This window comes from Aquila chrysaetos, chromosome 14 (genome assembly GCF_900496995.4).
Source record: "Aquila chrysaetos chrysaetos chromosome 14, bAquChr1.4, whole genome shotgun sequence".
Taxonomy (NCBI): Eukaryota; Metazoa; Chordata; class Aves; order Accipitriformes; family Accipitridae; genus Aquila; species Aquila chrysaetos.
In genome coordinates, this window is record NC_044017.1 from 5,685,618 (window position 1) to 5,702,891 (window position 17,274).

General features: G+C 41.0%; 1 protein-coding gene across 1 annotated transcript in view; it reads right to left on the reverse strand.

The window, feature by feature from the left end:
- Positions 1–17,274, reverse strand: part of MBNL2 (muscleblind like splicing regulator 2) — a 97,365-nt gene that overhangs the window by 71,709 nt on the left and 8,382 nt on the right. The window contains 2 exon segments of the mRNA XM_030036466.2: positions 1,783–2,643; positions 12,063–12,223. Of these exon segments, the coding sequence (XP_029892326.1) occupies positions 1,783–1,956 (174 nt within the window). The 5' untranslated portion in view covers positions 1,957–2,643; positions 12,063–12,223.

Below are 17,274 nucleotides of genomic sequence, written 5' to 3' on the forward strand. Positions count from 1 at the left end.
CTCCACTGAGCAACGACGCTGGTTGTCAGTAAGTTATCCACAGCGATCCCTCGGGATTTCTCTCCACGATATTATTAGCTTAGGCTGTGACTCCAGTTTCAATTCACGGGCAATAACCACCCCTGCACAAAAGTCCCCAGCTCAAATAGCTGGCACCTCTGCTGCAAGCTCCCTACGCTGCCAGGGAGAGCAATGCTGTCCTTGGGCAGCGAGGACAGGCGCATCACCACTTCAGCCTGGATGCAGCAGCAGCACCTCTCGCACTGGAAACCCACCACCCTGCCAGCCCAGGGGTGACCGAGCCCTGCTGCCCGTCTCCAGCCTCCCAGCCACAGCCTCGAGTCTTCACAACAGTTAAAAACTGTATTAAAAAAAAAAAAAAAAAATCTACTGACTTGCTTATTTTTTGTAAAAGGATTATTGCCATTTGCTGCAGACACTAGCCTGCCCATTTAAAAAAAAAAAAAAAAAAATTATCCCATTGGCAGACAACCAATATACAAGAACGTCTACAAAGAAGCTGTTACAGTTTATCGTGCAGTAATCCATGGATTAAGGTCATTAATAGCACTCGATGACAAACTGCTGTGACTCCAAAGGTGCTGCTCTGGCTTGCAGGTTATACAGAACATAACCCCCTCACCAACATTTCCCCTGAGTTACTTTCTTCTAAATCTTCAAAAGAACAGAGGAAACAAGAAAACCTAGAAGAAAGATGCCTAGCACAGTATCTCGCATTGCACCAAAAAAAGTTATAATGCAAATGAATTAACATTTTCAAATAACACTGAATTTTCTTCTCATTCACACTGATGTTTTCACAGTAGGAGAGCTCTTGGTGTGTAACCGAAATTTTGATCTACAGAGCTAAATTTAAAAAGCAAGCCAAGACATTCTCCCATGCCCAAAAGACAAAGCCACAACTAAAACTTTCAAAACAAAACCTGAAATGCTCAATTTTTCCCTTTAATTATTTATATGAAATAAGCTTTTTACTTCTGTTGACATGAGAATACAAATGTATCATCACAGAAAACACTGTGTACTCCCCAAATCCCACAGGGTCATTAATCTTCTTTTATACAGTACACAAAGTATTTTCACAGAACTTTTAAAATGGTTTTCTAAAGCGTGCCTGATGCCATTAGGAAGTCAGATGAAGTTGATGGCCTAACAACATAATTGCTAAATATCCTCCAAAGGAGAGAATCCCTTCACTCTGTTCTAAACTAATGCTGCTATCTGCACTATCCATACATGTAATTATCAATGCTATTAACTTATCTGAGAGTCCCCAATACCAAGGGTAAACAACCTGTTGTGTCAAAATTGAAGTAATGGACAGACTTTTCTTACTTCTGCTGATTTAAACGAAAGAATCTGCACTCTTTCCATAGGATTTGTTTCATCAGGACTCTGGCAATGGCCTAGTACTGTGCCACTGTGTAGTTTCATTTGCTATGAAACAATGATAAATCAGAAAATGTACTCAGGAAAATACAATTGTCCCACCAGCTGTAAGCAATCCTGTATCCTACAGTCACATGCAATTTTTCTAAACAACATATTGACACTAGAAAAGAAAATCCTTAGACAGAAGTCTTTTCAAAGCTTCAATAAATAAAAGTTATGACAAATAACATTTGTATTAATATACATCTTACCAAGAACAAATCAATTCCTGATCAACCTGGTTCAATTGTAACTCATCATTTCACATTTTACTTTCAGTACAATGTAATAGCATTTTCACTACACATGCAATTTTTTTTTTTTTCTTACCTTTAAGGAGTCAAAGCAGGCAATAACTCTTCCATTTTCAACCTGGCAACTTTTAGGGGGGTGTGCAAATTTGCATTCTTCATCAGAGCGTGAACAAGTTCCCCTCTGAAATTGCCTGCACACTTCTAATGTTAGCCATTTTGTATCTCTTACGGGAGCAACATTCAAAGCCATGATGAAAAGCTGATTTCGAATTTGTAAATTTCTGTCAAGTGAATTACGCCAAAGAAATTTCCAAAACTAATGACGAAGGGAAAGGAGAGGGAAAAAAAAGAAAAAAAAAAACCAAAACCAACAAAACACACACACAAAAAAAAAAAACAGAAAAAAAAATTCAATTCCAACTGAAAAGAAAGTTAAAAAAGTGGGGGACGATTACTGATGTCCAATGCACGCAAAGCAGAATAAACAGAGAAAGTTTATCAGCAATCACTATCAATCATTAAGTCCCACTTGTAGACTTTTGGCTGGGAAAAAACATGCTCAGTCGCATTTCTGTCTGTAAAACACGTGGGCTTCTTGATTGTATGACGGATGCGCTGGTTTTAAGCCAAGGTCCTTCAATGCAATGGCACTCCTTGATAGAACAGTAGTTCTCTGACGGTTACTTGCTGGTATTGATTACACAAGAAAAGCAATGCAGTCATTTGTTCGTGTCCCAGGAACAATAATAATAATTCCTCTTCCTCTTTTTCTTCGTTCAGCTTCCCATCAACTAATTGGCAAACGGAGACAGCTGAGGTATCTTCCGCCAGGTGTAAGGTGAAGGCAATGTCTGGCTGGCAAAGACGGGATTAACACGGGCCTAGCAGTCCTCGCTCATAAAAGTGACTTGACAAAGGCACTTTTTAAGTCACTGACCTGACAAAACAAATACAGTATCAGTTCACGTGCAACTCATTCAAATCAACATTACGAAACCTATCATCCCTTTTAATCAGATATTATAAACATACTGCCAATGCTCACTTGTGTTGCTTTTTCCAGACAAAAATCAGCCTCCTTCGTGAAGTTACGCATGACAAGGGAATAACCAGTTGAAACACGTATTGCAGTAATATTCTAGGCAACAATCCAACAGTTGGGAATGACTTAAATAGATGAATGTGGCAGACACAATAATTAGGCATGCTGGTTGTGAAACAATTCCATCTAATATGCTCAGTCTCCAAAACAATATACAAGAACCCGTTTCCATTAATTTATCATTTGGCCCTTTAGATTGTGTTACTACATTATAAGCTGTTACTTGGTATTTGTTCTTCCTGAGAAATGAGGACAGTAGGATTCTGTTCAGATTTTTTGTCTCTCCCTCTGTTTCTCAAGGGAAAAAAAAAAACAAAACAAAAAATTGTCATTCCAAAATTACAGAGAGAAAAAGCCTTCCGTATCCAGAAAACAGAGTTAGTTTCCCTGTTAAGCTAACGGCTGTTTCATAAAGGCTTCATGAAAGGGCTCAGCACTAAGTCATCATCCTCTAATGAGTTCTTTCTGATATGAAGCAATCTTTATCTAAATTTTCCTTTGATTAAATTAGCTTTCATGTACCTTTACAAATATATGGTTCAGCACCAAAATCTAAGACTCAAATATGGAACTTAAGCTATTTGGGGACTATAAAATACCTAGGATATTTTATAGATAAACAGCTCGGAAAATCAAAGGGTTAGATATTATAAATATTTTCTAATAAATGACTATATTTTATACGCAGACAGACGGCAAAACCACAGACATGATCTTTCCTTCTATTCAGCTTCAAAGGAACACAGCTTTCACTCCGCAGATACCAGCCAGAAACAGTTGACAGATTATTTTTGTGCAAGAATAAAGAAAGGGGGAAGGACTGGAATAACTGAGGTTTTAAAATGCATCAATAAAAATAGCTCTAAAAACACTGACAGCTTTCCCATGCCAGAATAATTACCATTCTGTGCTTGGATTCATCTGATTTAATTGAAGTCAGTATTGTTAGTAATGTGAGTAAGAATTACTCACACACAGTTTCAGGAACAGATTCCAGTTCTGACTTCCAGGTCTTCACATTAAAAGGCTTTTCTATTACTTCATAATGCTACCAGAACGGATTTTACTACGTGACTGATACCTACACCAAAATTTGCTATTGCTAGCATGAATAAAGGTAATGCAATACTAATTGCTCAAAAATTCAGTTTCAAGTCCAACATGCAGTAAGATGGATCTGGATGACACTTAGCTAGCTTTACCTGGTTATCAAGAACAACGAGTTGCAAGAGAATTAGTATATTTTTAAATAATTCTGCACAATTGTAGTATAGTACAGTACATGAATTAAATATTCCTCAAATTAAATGTTGTCCCACAGCATCGATGAAGAGTAGGGTTAAGCTGAAAACGTACGAAGAGGTGAGAAAATACTCAAAACTGATGAAAGGGAAAGAGAGGGGGAAAGACAAGGAGGGCCTCTCCACAAGAGCTTGTTGAGCTGATAGCTTGTTGGGCTGATGATTTAGCTGGCTAAATGTAAAAGACGAAATATTCTCCCTAGAGCCGCCCATTCCAATTCAGAAATGTCAGTAACGGGTTTCAGTAATAGATGTAGGAGACAGATGGAGATTTGGGGAAAAGGGTGAATGTTATACTGCACACTGCTGAAAGTCACAAGTAGTAATACTCTGCCGGGCTGCATATTACTAAAATTGACAAAGTAATTTCTCAAGTAGTAGGTGTTAAGACTGAAGAAAACCAGACATTGCACATGGCGGCAAAGCAAACAGCACACAGTATATAAATGGCAGTAGCCATGGTTTTAAAAAAACGTGCACAACAGAATCGCATACGAGATTCATGAGACTGCAGCAAGAATTAATACCAAAAAGCGCTGGGGGTAGAAGGGTAGAAGAGGAGTGAAATATACAGCATCATCCCATTTCCTACCTTCTTACTACATGAAGATTTCTAAAGAAAGGGAAGCATGAAAAGATAGTCTCAAAAATCTGTGTCTCGTTCAAAAATAATGACACAATCTGATTTCTCAAGAGGCACCGAGTGCTTCAGCAGTTTCTACTGGTGCAGGCTTAGGAGAGACAGAGCCCTTCTGAAGGAGGCCATGCCTTCAGCAGGAGGCAGGTGCAAACACGGTGGATCCAGAAGAATTCGGAGTGCTTCATCCCTACCACTTCCATGGCCCATGCGTTCACGGCCACATCCTAGGCAGCTGCCATACCTCCTCTACCCATCACCTGCTCCAGGAGGGTGAAAGAAGAGATGTCACCTGGAACGCCTGAACATGAGAGGGAACCAATACAAGGAGAAGGGAGAGGGAAGACAAACTGGGGAAACAAATTATGGGAGGAACCAAGGAAAGCAGAGTTCAAGATATGAGGAAAGAGCTGAAGAGAAGGAAAAAATGGGAGTGGAAGGTAGGAAAGGGAAATGGCTGGTTGTGGAAGAGGAAGGAAGGGAGAGGCTTCATGGGAAATGAGGAAAAAATAAGATGGGTGTGGAAGAAAGATGGAGGGAGGATGTGAACGCTGAGGGAGAGAAAGGCAAGAAGGAATTTTAGACAGAAAGCAGAAGAGACTATGGTTACAGGGGAAAATTTAGTGGTTTGGGTAAACAGAGGAAAGTAAATGAGGGAAAAGAAACATGGGATTTACAGAAGAAAATATAATAATAATCCTTAATAAAATGCCTCCCAGGCCACAGGCCATTACTAACATCGCAGCCCACCCTGACTTTATGTGTTGCAAAACCCACCCATATGGAGAGAACAGCAGGGCCTCCAGCAAACGTGAACTCTGCTGATCCTTCCACTATTTCTAACTTCTGTTTGTGTCCCAATGTATCAGCCAAAGTTAGCTGTTCTGCCAAAACCAGCGAGATCTCACCAGCCTAGAGCCTTCAGCACCAACAGGGTCCCTTATCCAGGCAGAAGGTTTGCTTTTCGGTTTGCTTGGGGCTTTTGTTGAGTTGATTTGTTATTGTCATTAACGATTCCAACTCAAGCCTACACTCTCCACTGTAGCTAAACAAACTCCCAAAACTTACACAGTGACAACCGAGATGAAAAAAGTTCTTATGGAATCTGAAGAAAGCGCTCAACTTAATAAGTATAAAAGAACTAATTTTGTTTGGTTTTTTACAACTACTGCTGTTTATTTTCAGTCTCTCACACACTTGGATCAATGGAATTGATCCAGAATGCACATCTACAAATGCAGCTTTTTGTATGCTAAGTGAAATAAATTCATGCACATGTATTTGTAAAAACTATTTAGTTTTAGACCCCTCTTCTCAGATAAGCATCAATTCCCTTTTGCGGGAAGCTAGCAAGGCATGGAACAGTAGGAGGCTTTTGCCAATCTCATGTTCTCCTGAGAGAGCGGGAAAGAGCCTGTGTTAGGCTCCAGACCTTCTTTCTGCTCTAAACCACAAAATCATTTCTCCTTTTCCAAGTAAGCAAAAAAAAAAAAAAAAAAATACCCAGTTAAAAAAAAAAAAAAAAATCCTTTTAATTATTAAACAAGGCAAAGCACACAGGTGCTAGGAGCCCTCAGAAAAGGTTCTCATTCTGAGGAACACTAGGCAGCCAGTGTCTTTAGGAGTTGCAAGTGAGCACAAAGCCCTGCCCTGTTACAAACCACCAGGATCTCTCAGCTGGAAAATAGGAGCTCTTGCTACATACAAAGTATGGGCTGCTCTGATACAGTAGTTTTACTTATCAGACAGATTATGTGGCAATGGATTATGTAGTATCTGTCTAATGGAGAAGCTGAGTCTTGCTGGACATGTTGTATTCATGCTTCAGTAAATAACTGTAGTGGGTTTGTGTGACAAGGTTTTGGTAGCGGGGGGGTTACAGGGGTGGCTTCTGTGAGAAGCTGCTGGAAGTTTCCCCCATGTCCGACAGAGCCAATGCCAGCCGGCTCCGAGACCGACCCGCCGCTGGCCAAGGCCGAGCCCATCAGCGACAGGGGTAGCGCCTCTGGGAGAACAGATTTAAGAAGGGGGAAAAGTTGTTGCAGAACAGAAACTGCAGCTGGAGAAAGGAGTGAGAATATGCGAGAGAACCAGCCCCGCAGACCCCAGGTCAGTGCAGAAGGAGGGGGAGGAGATGCTCCAGGCGCCGGAGCAGAGATTCCCCTGCAGCCCGTGGGGAAGACCACGGTGAGGCAGGCTGTCCCCCTGCAGCCCATGGAGGTCCATGGTGGAGCAGATCTCCACCTGCAGCCTGGGGAGGACCCCACGCCGGAGCAGGGGGATGCCCGAAGGAGGCTGTGACCCCGTGGGAAGCCCGCACTTGGAGCAGGCTTCTGGCAGGACCTGTGGCCCCATGGAAAGAGGAGCCCACGCTGGAGCAGGTTTGCTGGCAGGACGTGTGACCCACGCTGGAGCAGTCTGTGCCCAAAGGACTGCAGCCCGTGGAAGGGACCCACGCTGGAGCAGTTTGTGAAGAACTGCAGCCCATCAGAAGGACCCATGTTGGAGAAGTTTGTGGAGGACTGTCTCCCGTGGGTGGGATCCCACACTGGAGCAGGGGAAGAATGAGGAGTCCTCCCCCTGAGGAGGAAGGAGCAGCAGTGACAACATGTGACGGACTGACCCCAAATCCCATTCCCCGTCCCCCTGCACTACTGGAGGGAGGAGGTAGAGAAATTGAGAATGAAATTGAGCTGGGAAGGAGGGAGGGGTGGGGGGAAGGTGTTTTAAGATTTGGGTTTATTTCTCATTACCCTACTCTGATTTGATTGGTAATAAATTAAATTAATTTTTCCCCAGGTGGAATCTGTTTTGCCCGTGATGGTAATCGGTGAGTGATCGCTCCCTATCCTTATCTCGACCCACGAGCCTTTCATTGTATTTTCTCTCCCCTGTCCAGCTGAGGAGGGGAGTGGTAGAGCAGCTTTGGTGGGCACCTGGCATCCAGCCAGCATCAACCCACCACAATAACATGTAGTAATGAGCAAAGACCTCATCTTCAAAAAGCCAACTCTACACCTGATAACTTCCGTAAAAGAAGCAGGGTCCTCTACGTGGTCCCAACACAGATCTCTAGTGGAACCACTAAGTTAACTCAAAAGGCATTAGAACAGTTTTTCACTTTACTCTTAGAGAATTAAGCACTCTGTATTATTCATCACATTAAAATCTTCAGGAAGAAATGTCAAGACTGGGGCTCAATTTGTTGCCAAAGTTTATCAACATGATCGATATACTTCTTCTATATATACACCAGAAGCTCAAGAATTAAAAAGTTGGAAAACCCTCAGTTAAACCGTGCAATCTGTCTTAGGTACAAGTATACAAACTCTTCTTTCCCAACAAGCCAGAAAAGATGTGCTAAATATACTTAGCTTTACAAGTTTGATCATTTACAATGGTCTGTTTTAAAAATAAGGAATTGAAAAACAAACAACCAAAACCCCAAAGACTCACTATGCTGTGGAAGCAGGGTGTTCTTCCTTTAGGTCACTAGCAGAGCGGAAACCTGTTGACTGTCACAGTAGATTGCTGCCCAAATTCAGTTAAACACCTGAACTCAGGTGGAATAAAACTCACCTTCAGGACCTACCTACAGTCACCAAAATTGACCTGCTTGATACTCCAATGCCAAGAGAATGTCTTGAGAACTTTGTTTTCAAACACAGCATGCACATACTGCAACTATTCGCAGAGAGACTGTTAGCTTCGCCAAACATAGGAACGCTTTCAAGAGGACCAAAGCCACATCTCTAATCCCAGGGAAATGGTACTGCCCAGTTTAAACTGACCCAAAGCAGGTTGCTGCTACAACTTTTGTACACTTACATGTAAACACATATTCATGTTGCCTGCTTCCATAGTCTTAAACTCACTTCAGTAATCTTTTAACAAAGAAACAAAACAATGACCCTGCAGTAGACACCAGGCACACAGAATTTCAGGTTGAAATTTTAAGCTCTGGCTGGAAGTCGTAAGCAGTGGAAAATGGGCTCTCTACCCTTAGACAGTTAACCACTGGCTTCATGGTCCACAATGCAAGTTCATGAACCAGCAACGTCTTAACCATGTACAACCTTAACTCACATTCTCATGACATTCCTATTAGTCCAGGAAATAAACTAATCTATAAGAAATAATACCCTTGGTTTAGCCACTCCATTCAGCCTGGACTTACTAATTTCGAGTCAGTGATTTTACCTGGGTCAGGCAACGTGGGACAAAATACAACCATTCCCAGATGTCCCAGGACAACCCATGACATCCAAACACAAAGATTAACCAATGTGCCCCGCTCTACAGATGCATCTTCAGACTACAGACAAGCATTGTGTTCCTTCGGAAAGCTGCCACTCCTTCAGCAGCTGACCACATTTGCAAAGGAAACTTGCTTTGCAGTTCACTATGTTCATAGCCAAAACCTAGTGGAAAGATGCCCTGTGTAAGTCTAATACGTAGGGATCCTTCTATAACCAGATCAAGTTAAGCATCTTGAACATTCACAATGGAAATACAGATATTCAAACATTGACAACTACTGAACCCTCAACCCTTAAGGCCAGGAAAAGGCATCCAAATTCCGCTAAGTCGTACCTCTTGTTTGCAGCTGCACAGTGGACTCCACTTTCAAAGCACTCAGGACACAGCCACACGTTTAGGAGACACTGGCAGATGCTTTAGTCCAAAAGATGGTGGGACTTTGCTTCAGTTTTTCAACTAAACCTCACTGTTACATTCTTTTAAATGCCATTTTTCCCCATTGTTTGTGCTTTAAATAGCATTCAATGCCTCCAAGCTGAAGAGAAACCCCACACCAAAGGACCACGGTGACCCTACAAGCACACTCCAGCATCACCTTCAATTCCAGCTACCTGCCATATCCTTGACTCCTCCACGCTGTTTTCTCTTGCCCTCCATCAGACTCCCTGCCAAGGAAAGCAAGACTGCAGCTGCCTCCCCAGGTGCAGAATAAGGCCAACGGAGCAGCATAAAGCACCCCGCATCACGCGTGCTGGCCAACTCAACCAAGATGTGCCCACCTGCCCGTGCCCCACACCTGACAAGGGTAGAGAGCAGAGCAGGCACGACATGGCACGACAGCACAGGCTGCAGCCCCGCTCCTTCCCCTGCGCTCCACCTGCGGCAGGTCTGGCTCCTCGTCGCAAGCTCCTGTAATTACAATGTAATTACAATGCTGTATCCCACAGGACGTCCTCCCTGTCCCTGGAAAGCAGGGCTGACACTCAGTCATCGCATGCTACTTTAAGCCTCACTGTGCAAAATCCCCCGCTAACCAATACAGAGAGGATCTTATGTCAAAAGATGCTAACGTGAATAAAAAAAAAGTAGTAGTTTTACAGAAAATAATGCGACAGTCAGCATGCTTGTTAATCACATTTGAATAAATTACATTCTTAAAGAGAGAACATGCAAGAGATTTTCATGTGGTAGATAGGCTTTTCTCACTCCATCATCCCACCAGATTAGGAAACAGTACCAGAAAGTGACGCAACAGCACAGAGGTATCATTCCTCAGTGAGTACTACGCTAGCTTCTTATTCTTCTCTTGAACCAATTTCTAACTTTCATATTTTTGACATGTAACCTAATACTAAATGTCTAGTAAGACTGGACAATGTACAGTAGAGCTTAATAATGTCTTTGCATAGTTCAGTAAAACTACAGCATTAAAACCAGAACAGGCTTCTGGCTCTTTTCTGAACTGTTGTGAAGTCACAAAAAATAATATTCCCTGTATTCAAGAAACAAGAGAAAACAAGACAGACTTCCATGAAACATCATCCGTTCTTTGATGGCAAATATGAATGGAGAACCTTTCTGCCACCACAACATTTTTAAGAAAAAACATTCAGTTATAGTAGAACATGACGAATGCATCTTCTTCTACAAATTTCAAATGAAACTTATGAACATTTCTTTAATCATTTTAAGGGTTTTTTTCCACTTTAATATGTTAAGCAGCTTCCATTTGGCATCAAGCAAACTAGTGTTGCTCAAATGAGGAAGAAGCCAGAACTGCCCTATCAGAGAAGCAGCCCACCAGTTTGATCAGGTGGCCGGGAGCCAAAAATACTAAAATTCTAACCCCGGTTCCTGTATTAATTCGAACTGAATTCTGACTTACAAAAGAACCATTATTTATTTTATTTGCTTGACTTGGAGATAGATAACTATTGCAACATCTCTCTTTGCCTGTTATACAACCAGAGATGAACACTTGTCAACTGTAATTCAAATGAACACTTTACCCGGAGTTGATCCTAACTATTTTAGTTAAGCCAACAGAAGTCCAGAGACAGGCTAGAAAACACCGGTCTGTTTTATTTAAACTGAGCATGACCTCCAAGTATCAGTTCTGCTAAATGAGCCATATTCTCCCTTTCAAGACCATTAATGTGCCAGGTTCAGGCTCTTTAGTATGTCCCACACTATTTACAGAACGGCAATGAGCTTCTTATTAAAACCTGCTGGTTCACTTTGAAGGTGGCTTTACAATGTAATAACACTAATGTCCTTTGTCCCCAAGCAAGCAGGTGAGGAGGAAGGTGTACCATTGACTGCAAAACAAGAGACACAGCCTGGGACCTTTTCAGCGATCTACTGTACTACTTTGCTAACAGACCATGAAATATTTCTGCTGAACTTTAAGTCTGTAGATGACTGGAACCCACAAGAGTATTTTCTAACATCAAAGTGCTTCGAAGTCATGCTGATAAATCTAATGCTCATTATGCTTCAGTTAAAATGCAATTGCAGAAAATAGCTTTTTCTTCTTCTAGGAAACTCCCCCCTCCGCCCCCCCCAATGACATTCGTCCCACTCCACTTAATCTTCTCCTCCTCTCTTGGTCTGTACGTTCTCTCACAGTCTGTAACTTAAACACTTCTTGCTTCTAAGTCCAAAGAAACCCAATTTTATCCTCTAGGTATATGAATTTCATACACAAAATTCTGCTCCCACCTTGACAAGAGGGCAAAAGCAATTTCTGTTTCTGTGCCTCTGCGAGCAGAGTTAATCATCCCCGGCAGCAATGACGTTATCACTTGGCCTCTTGCGGACACAAATGTTTTGCTTTTGGCAGAGTGCACCATGCAATAGCAATTAATCAAACCCAATTCCCCAGGGAAGGGTACCCCAGTTGCATTAGGAGCTTCTACTCACACCCAGCTGCAGACATGCACTGTATTTATTTTTTTTTAGGACTGTAAAAATATTTATAGAAAAGTGTGCTTATGTACTGTGAAATTTTTATAGACTGGCATGGAGGGAATGTGTGATCAAATGACTGTTCTCACCTGCCAAAGGACCGATAACATGCTGTTACACAGGAGCACAATCTAAAAGAGCTCAGGCTGTTGTCAATTTTCTATTTTCTCTACTCCGGTTTCGCACTAAGCCAAGAAGGTAGAACTCTTACAGAGATATTTGTTTATGTGACAAACAGCATCTCTTTGCACTGAAAGACAAGGATAGGTCTGAATAAACCAAGGATTCCGTCTAAGTTAAGATATGTTGAACTCACAAGCTGAAAATATGTTTAAGACTGCCAACACCGTTATTAATAATATACTCCAACAAATTACCCAGTTCTGGGAAGCTGCATGGCACATCCAAACAAAGCTCCCGAGGCGAGGGCAGCAAGAGCACTACCTAATGCTATTAACTCCGACCACCTCTTAAGTGCTAAACCCATTCTGCTGAACAGATTCCCAGCACAAAATCCAAGCAGCATCGCTGCTCTGAAATAAAATACCTGCATTTCTCTGCTCTTTTCTCCATTTGCATTTTACTCGAGAACAGGATACTGAAGTATACAAGGATGACTTTAGCAGGTCAGCCAAAAAGTCCATCTCTCCCAATATCCAGTCTCCAACCATGGCCAATACCAGATGTCTACAGAAGAGTGCAAAACCAGGGCAGACAGAGTGCGATCATTTCCATGAATCTTCTCCCAGCAACCTGTAACTGATGTCTTTGCATTTAACAGGTCTCGTTGGATTTTTCTTCATGGATTTGGCCGCTCTCTTTTTGAGCGCTGCTCTGTCAGAAGTGTCTTTCATCATGTGCGTGGAAAGTAGGATACAGAGAGGGAGCCTGACTGGTTTTCACAACTGTTGACAAAAGCCTGGACTCTCAGGAGAGGAGCGTGGATATGGAAGGAAACACTTCAGGACTTTGGAGATTTACAAAAATTTGAAAACAGCAAAATGGAGCTGGGGAGTGAGATGGCTGATTACAAAACCCCCTTAAGTAAATCTGTGTTATTACTGGATTTTTATTACCCCTGAGTGGGTTAAACTAGAGGAGAGGATGTACCTTTTCCTTCCAGCGAAAGTGGAGCTTGGAGAAAAGCACTTTTAAAACCTACCAGAAGAGGAAGAAACACCAAGATCCCTCCTTCCACACCCGAAGCTGCATCACCTAGGAGCGTTCCCAGAAGCAATGCTTTCTTAGAGATCCAACGGAGGAGGAAAACCCGAGAGCATGCCCAAAGGAGCCCAAGCGAGGCACTCCAGTCACATTCTGCCAGACCCAGAGCATTTCACAGCCATCGCAAACGTATTTTGGAAGCAGCAACTCATCACAATGGGAAAGCAATTCCAACAAGGAAAAGCAAAAACTCAATAGTGTCTTTACTTCTCAGAGGGTTGCCCAAACAAACCTTCATCAGCGTCCATTTTATCACTAGGATTCAATTCCCCTTTCTCTCTCCATTAGTAGTGTGCACATAACACTTCAACAACAGTTTTATTTACCTCCAAAACTAAAGAAATCCTCATGAAGCAGAACATATGCAAGTGCTTTACTTCTTAGGTTTCTCACATGACATACTGCAAAGCCAGACCAAGCATCTATGTCGGAATACTTTGTATCTTACAGCAGTTAAAAAGAGGGAACAGCAACCTAATTTTACAGTCACCTATGGAATAGCAGGTTGTTACCAAGTACCTTCAAAGGCAATTTAATTTAATTTTTTTTAAATAATGTTTTGATGCTAACATTCAGACAGCAAATGTTTTATATAACAGAAGCTGAAATCTTCCACTAAAAGCCATTTTTCAAAGACCCCTCCCGGTCAAGGAGAAACCAGTAATGGGTTTTTTTGCCACGGCCCTGGAAGAAAAAAAAAGGAGTGGTATTCACAACAGGTTATTGGTCTCTTCTGAAGGTAGGTTGCCCTTCTGTGTTTTGAACAGAGAAATTGCTTGCTGCCTGATTATCTTTGGTCCTCCAAGGCAAATAAAGAAAAGAATCTAATGAAGCTCAAAGTGAAGATGACAGTGAAAGACTTTCTTTCCAAAATTCAGGCCATTTATTCGTCCACAAAAACAAACAAAAAACCCCAACCAACCAACATTTTAAACTTCAGAGGCTACCTGTGTTGTGTTTGACAATACATAATGGAAATTTATTCTCCCTGCAATAAAATAAATTTGCATTTAGTGAACCATTATTCTGTTGTCAAATAGGTATCATGAGTTCAGAAAGAGAATGCTTTTCCTCTAAAGTTGTTTTTGCAACTGGTGGCAGAGAAACAAAGATCTTTTCTCAGAGTACTTGCAAGTTCTGGTGAATTTCTGTTTTCCTGGAAATCTCAAAAACTTCTGTTTAAACCTGAGGCAAATAATGGAGTTACAATTGGAAGGAGCACACAGTAACTGTCTGCAGATACTGCCCACCAGAGCAAACACTTACTACTTCCTGATCTCTAGGATGATGAATTTTGGGTTTGGTGTACAGTACTGCTACTGACCTTCCTTTTTCCTTCAGCACCTATTAAGAAGGACTGGCCCAATAAAAATGGGTCGTATCGATCTGTTGTTTTAATTTGTGTAACGTCTCCCTCAGTCCAAAAAGTTCACCACCTGTTGCCACTTGAAGAAAGTTACTTTTTAACCCAGTTCCATTTTAGAAAATAAACTTTTTTTTTTTTTTTTTTTTTTTTTTTAATAAGTAACAGGAGACAAAGTACTTAATGCACAGAGAGGGTACACAGGAACAAACTCAGAAAGTTTATTAGCCTACAGTAAGGACATCGGATGAGTTCATACTCATTTTTCTGCCACGTGCGTAGTTCAGTTGCCTTCAACAGTAAAAGGGGACATAAACTACATTCAGATTTCTGGAAGGAAAAAACCAAACCTGCCAGTATCTTGTAAAAGCAACTTTAATGTACAGAGCCTTCCTTTTCATTTCTGTTAGCTTAAAAGTTGAAAAGGGAATGGATTCAGGCAGCAATACTCACTGGTTAGGCAGCACTAGTCCAGTACTCCTAGGTCCCAGACCCAGCCATGTCCCCACCTTAAATAAAAAATTTTCTCAATATTTAAATGACAATTCCTCTCTATTTTAACTCAGCTATTTAATATGGAAAGAGAGCAACAGGAAAAAAAGTTTCTACTACTCTCACTAGGTCTTGCTGAAAACTTTCCTGGAGGAAATTTCAGCATCTCAATGCCTCCTCTGGCTGAAAGGTAAAAATATTGGGGGGAAAGTAGAAGTAGTTTAGCAATATTGAAACAATTCCACCTCGACACTTTATTTTCACATGGTTGAATCATTTTATCATAACTTAAATATTATCATGGATAAGCACACAATTATTCAGGAATACATTGTAAATTGTGTTTCAATAGAGAAGTTGAAAGAGTTCCTTCATCCCTTGACACAATGAATTGCAATATTTTTGCAGTGCAAACTGAATACATTTCCCAGAAATGTTTTGACAGAGCACTTTTCCAGACCTTTTTCTACTATGTCTGCTTACCTGTAACCACAGAGATTTCTCCCTCCTGCTGGGGATGGCAGTACTGCTAAGCACAGCCCAGTGTTCACCAGTGCTTCCAAAGCAATGGATATGCTTGCAACACTGAGTACAAGCAACTGGCATTTGGCAAGACAGAGTTTTCTGCTCACATTGCAGTGGAAAATTTGGACTGGTTAAAACAAGTCTTGACAGTTTTGTCCTTTTCAAAGGTTTAATTCATTTGTTGTACTTCAAGCTTAGTCCCAAATGGGTATTTAGAGCCACGTTTTGTTTTGCACTGTACAATTTGTATTGCCTTGCACAATTTCTGTGCTAAATCGTAGTTCAAAAACTTCCTTTAACCCTGCATATATCTCACCTTGATAGACACCACTATTTTTGAAGATATCAAATTTTCTGTGTTACAGTCAATAAACAGCACAAAAAATATTTATTTGGTCAAATAAATAACATCAACAACAATATTCAGAGGTAAAAAATTGTCCATGTATAAACATAAAAAGTGGACTGGTGCTGTTATGCTTACACACGTTTCTATTCCAAAAAACAACTTTGCAAAAATGACTTAAATTTCTCTGTTGAATGTGCCTCATTTTAATGCAACATTTGCTTAGCTTGTAAATAACAGATTCTATATCTTCTAACCTCCAGCCTATATACACACACCGGCCCCTGACACTTGATAGGACTTCTTTCCATTTCATACAATATTTCCAGGACAAAAATCAAACCAGACCAGAAGAAAAAACCCTAACAAATTAACCAACTCTCTCTCAGTCAAAATTATGCCCTCCAGTGATCCTCTGAAACTTTATGGGCTGCAAAGTATATGTTACCAATATTTGGCTTTCACAAAGATACCCACTTTATTACAATGCATAGACTCTAAAAATCTTGAAAACCCGCTGGAGAGGCCCTTGTCAACGTTTATCCCTCTGCCCATCATCTGAAATAGTAGTAACCATGGTGCCACTTTATAGCAACTGAGCAGAACTGCCTGTCCACTACCAAAAAAAGCACTATTATACTCTGAAAAGACAGAAAAGTGAGAGACTAAAAAGATGTAGTAGTATTCTAGTTTTATGCTTTTAGGATTTCTTACGAACAAAGTTCTTACTCAATTTAGATATTAAGAGGGTTGAGATTTTTTAAATTTAAATTATTATGGTTCTGTAAAGTTGGATGGAAATCCACAATTTAAGGTCCCAGTTTTTTCTGACTTCATTATTGCCAAACATTCACCAGATGAGCAAGGTCTGCCAGGAAAAGATTTAAAGAACAATCCTACCGCACAAGGCACAACGCAATCTAAATTTTATAACTGTAGCACTGGAGTCAATACAGCCACACAAAGAAAAAAGTTTAGTTATTTTTAAATTAGAAAAGTAGAACTTGCCTGCTGTTTCTAAAGTCCTATTTCAGGGCAATCATTTTTACCTTCCAGTGAAGCACTCCAAAGATGAAAACCATCACATTTACCTTTCCCCTAAGTGAAAGGTATGCTGACATTTCGGTCAGCTGACATTTTGGTCTGGAGGCCAAGACAGTTGAGATACAGGTGGTTATCTTTACCAAAGCAGACCATTACTACCAAGTCTGTTTTAATTTCATTTCTCTAAGTAAAAAAAAAAAAAAAACCAAAACAAAACCCTATATTGATTCCTGTGACAAGAATCTTCAAGTTTAAGGACCCACTACACAGTCCTACTGCAGCACAGCTACCTCCCACCCATCTCACT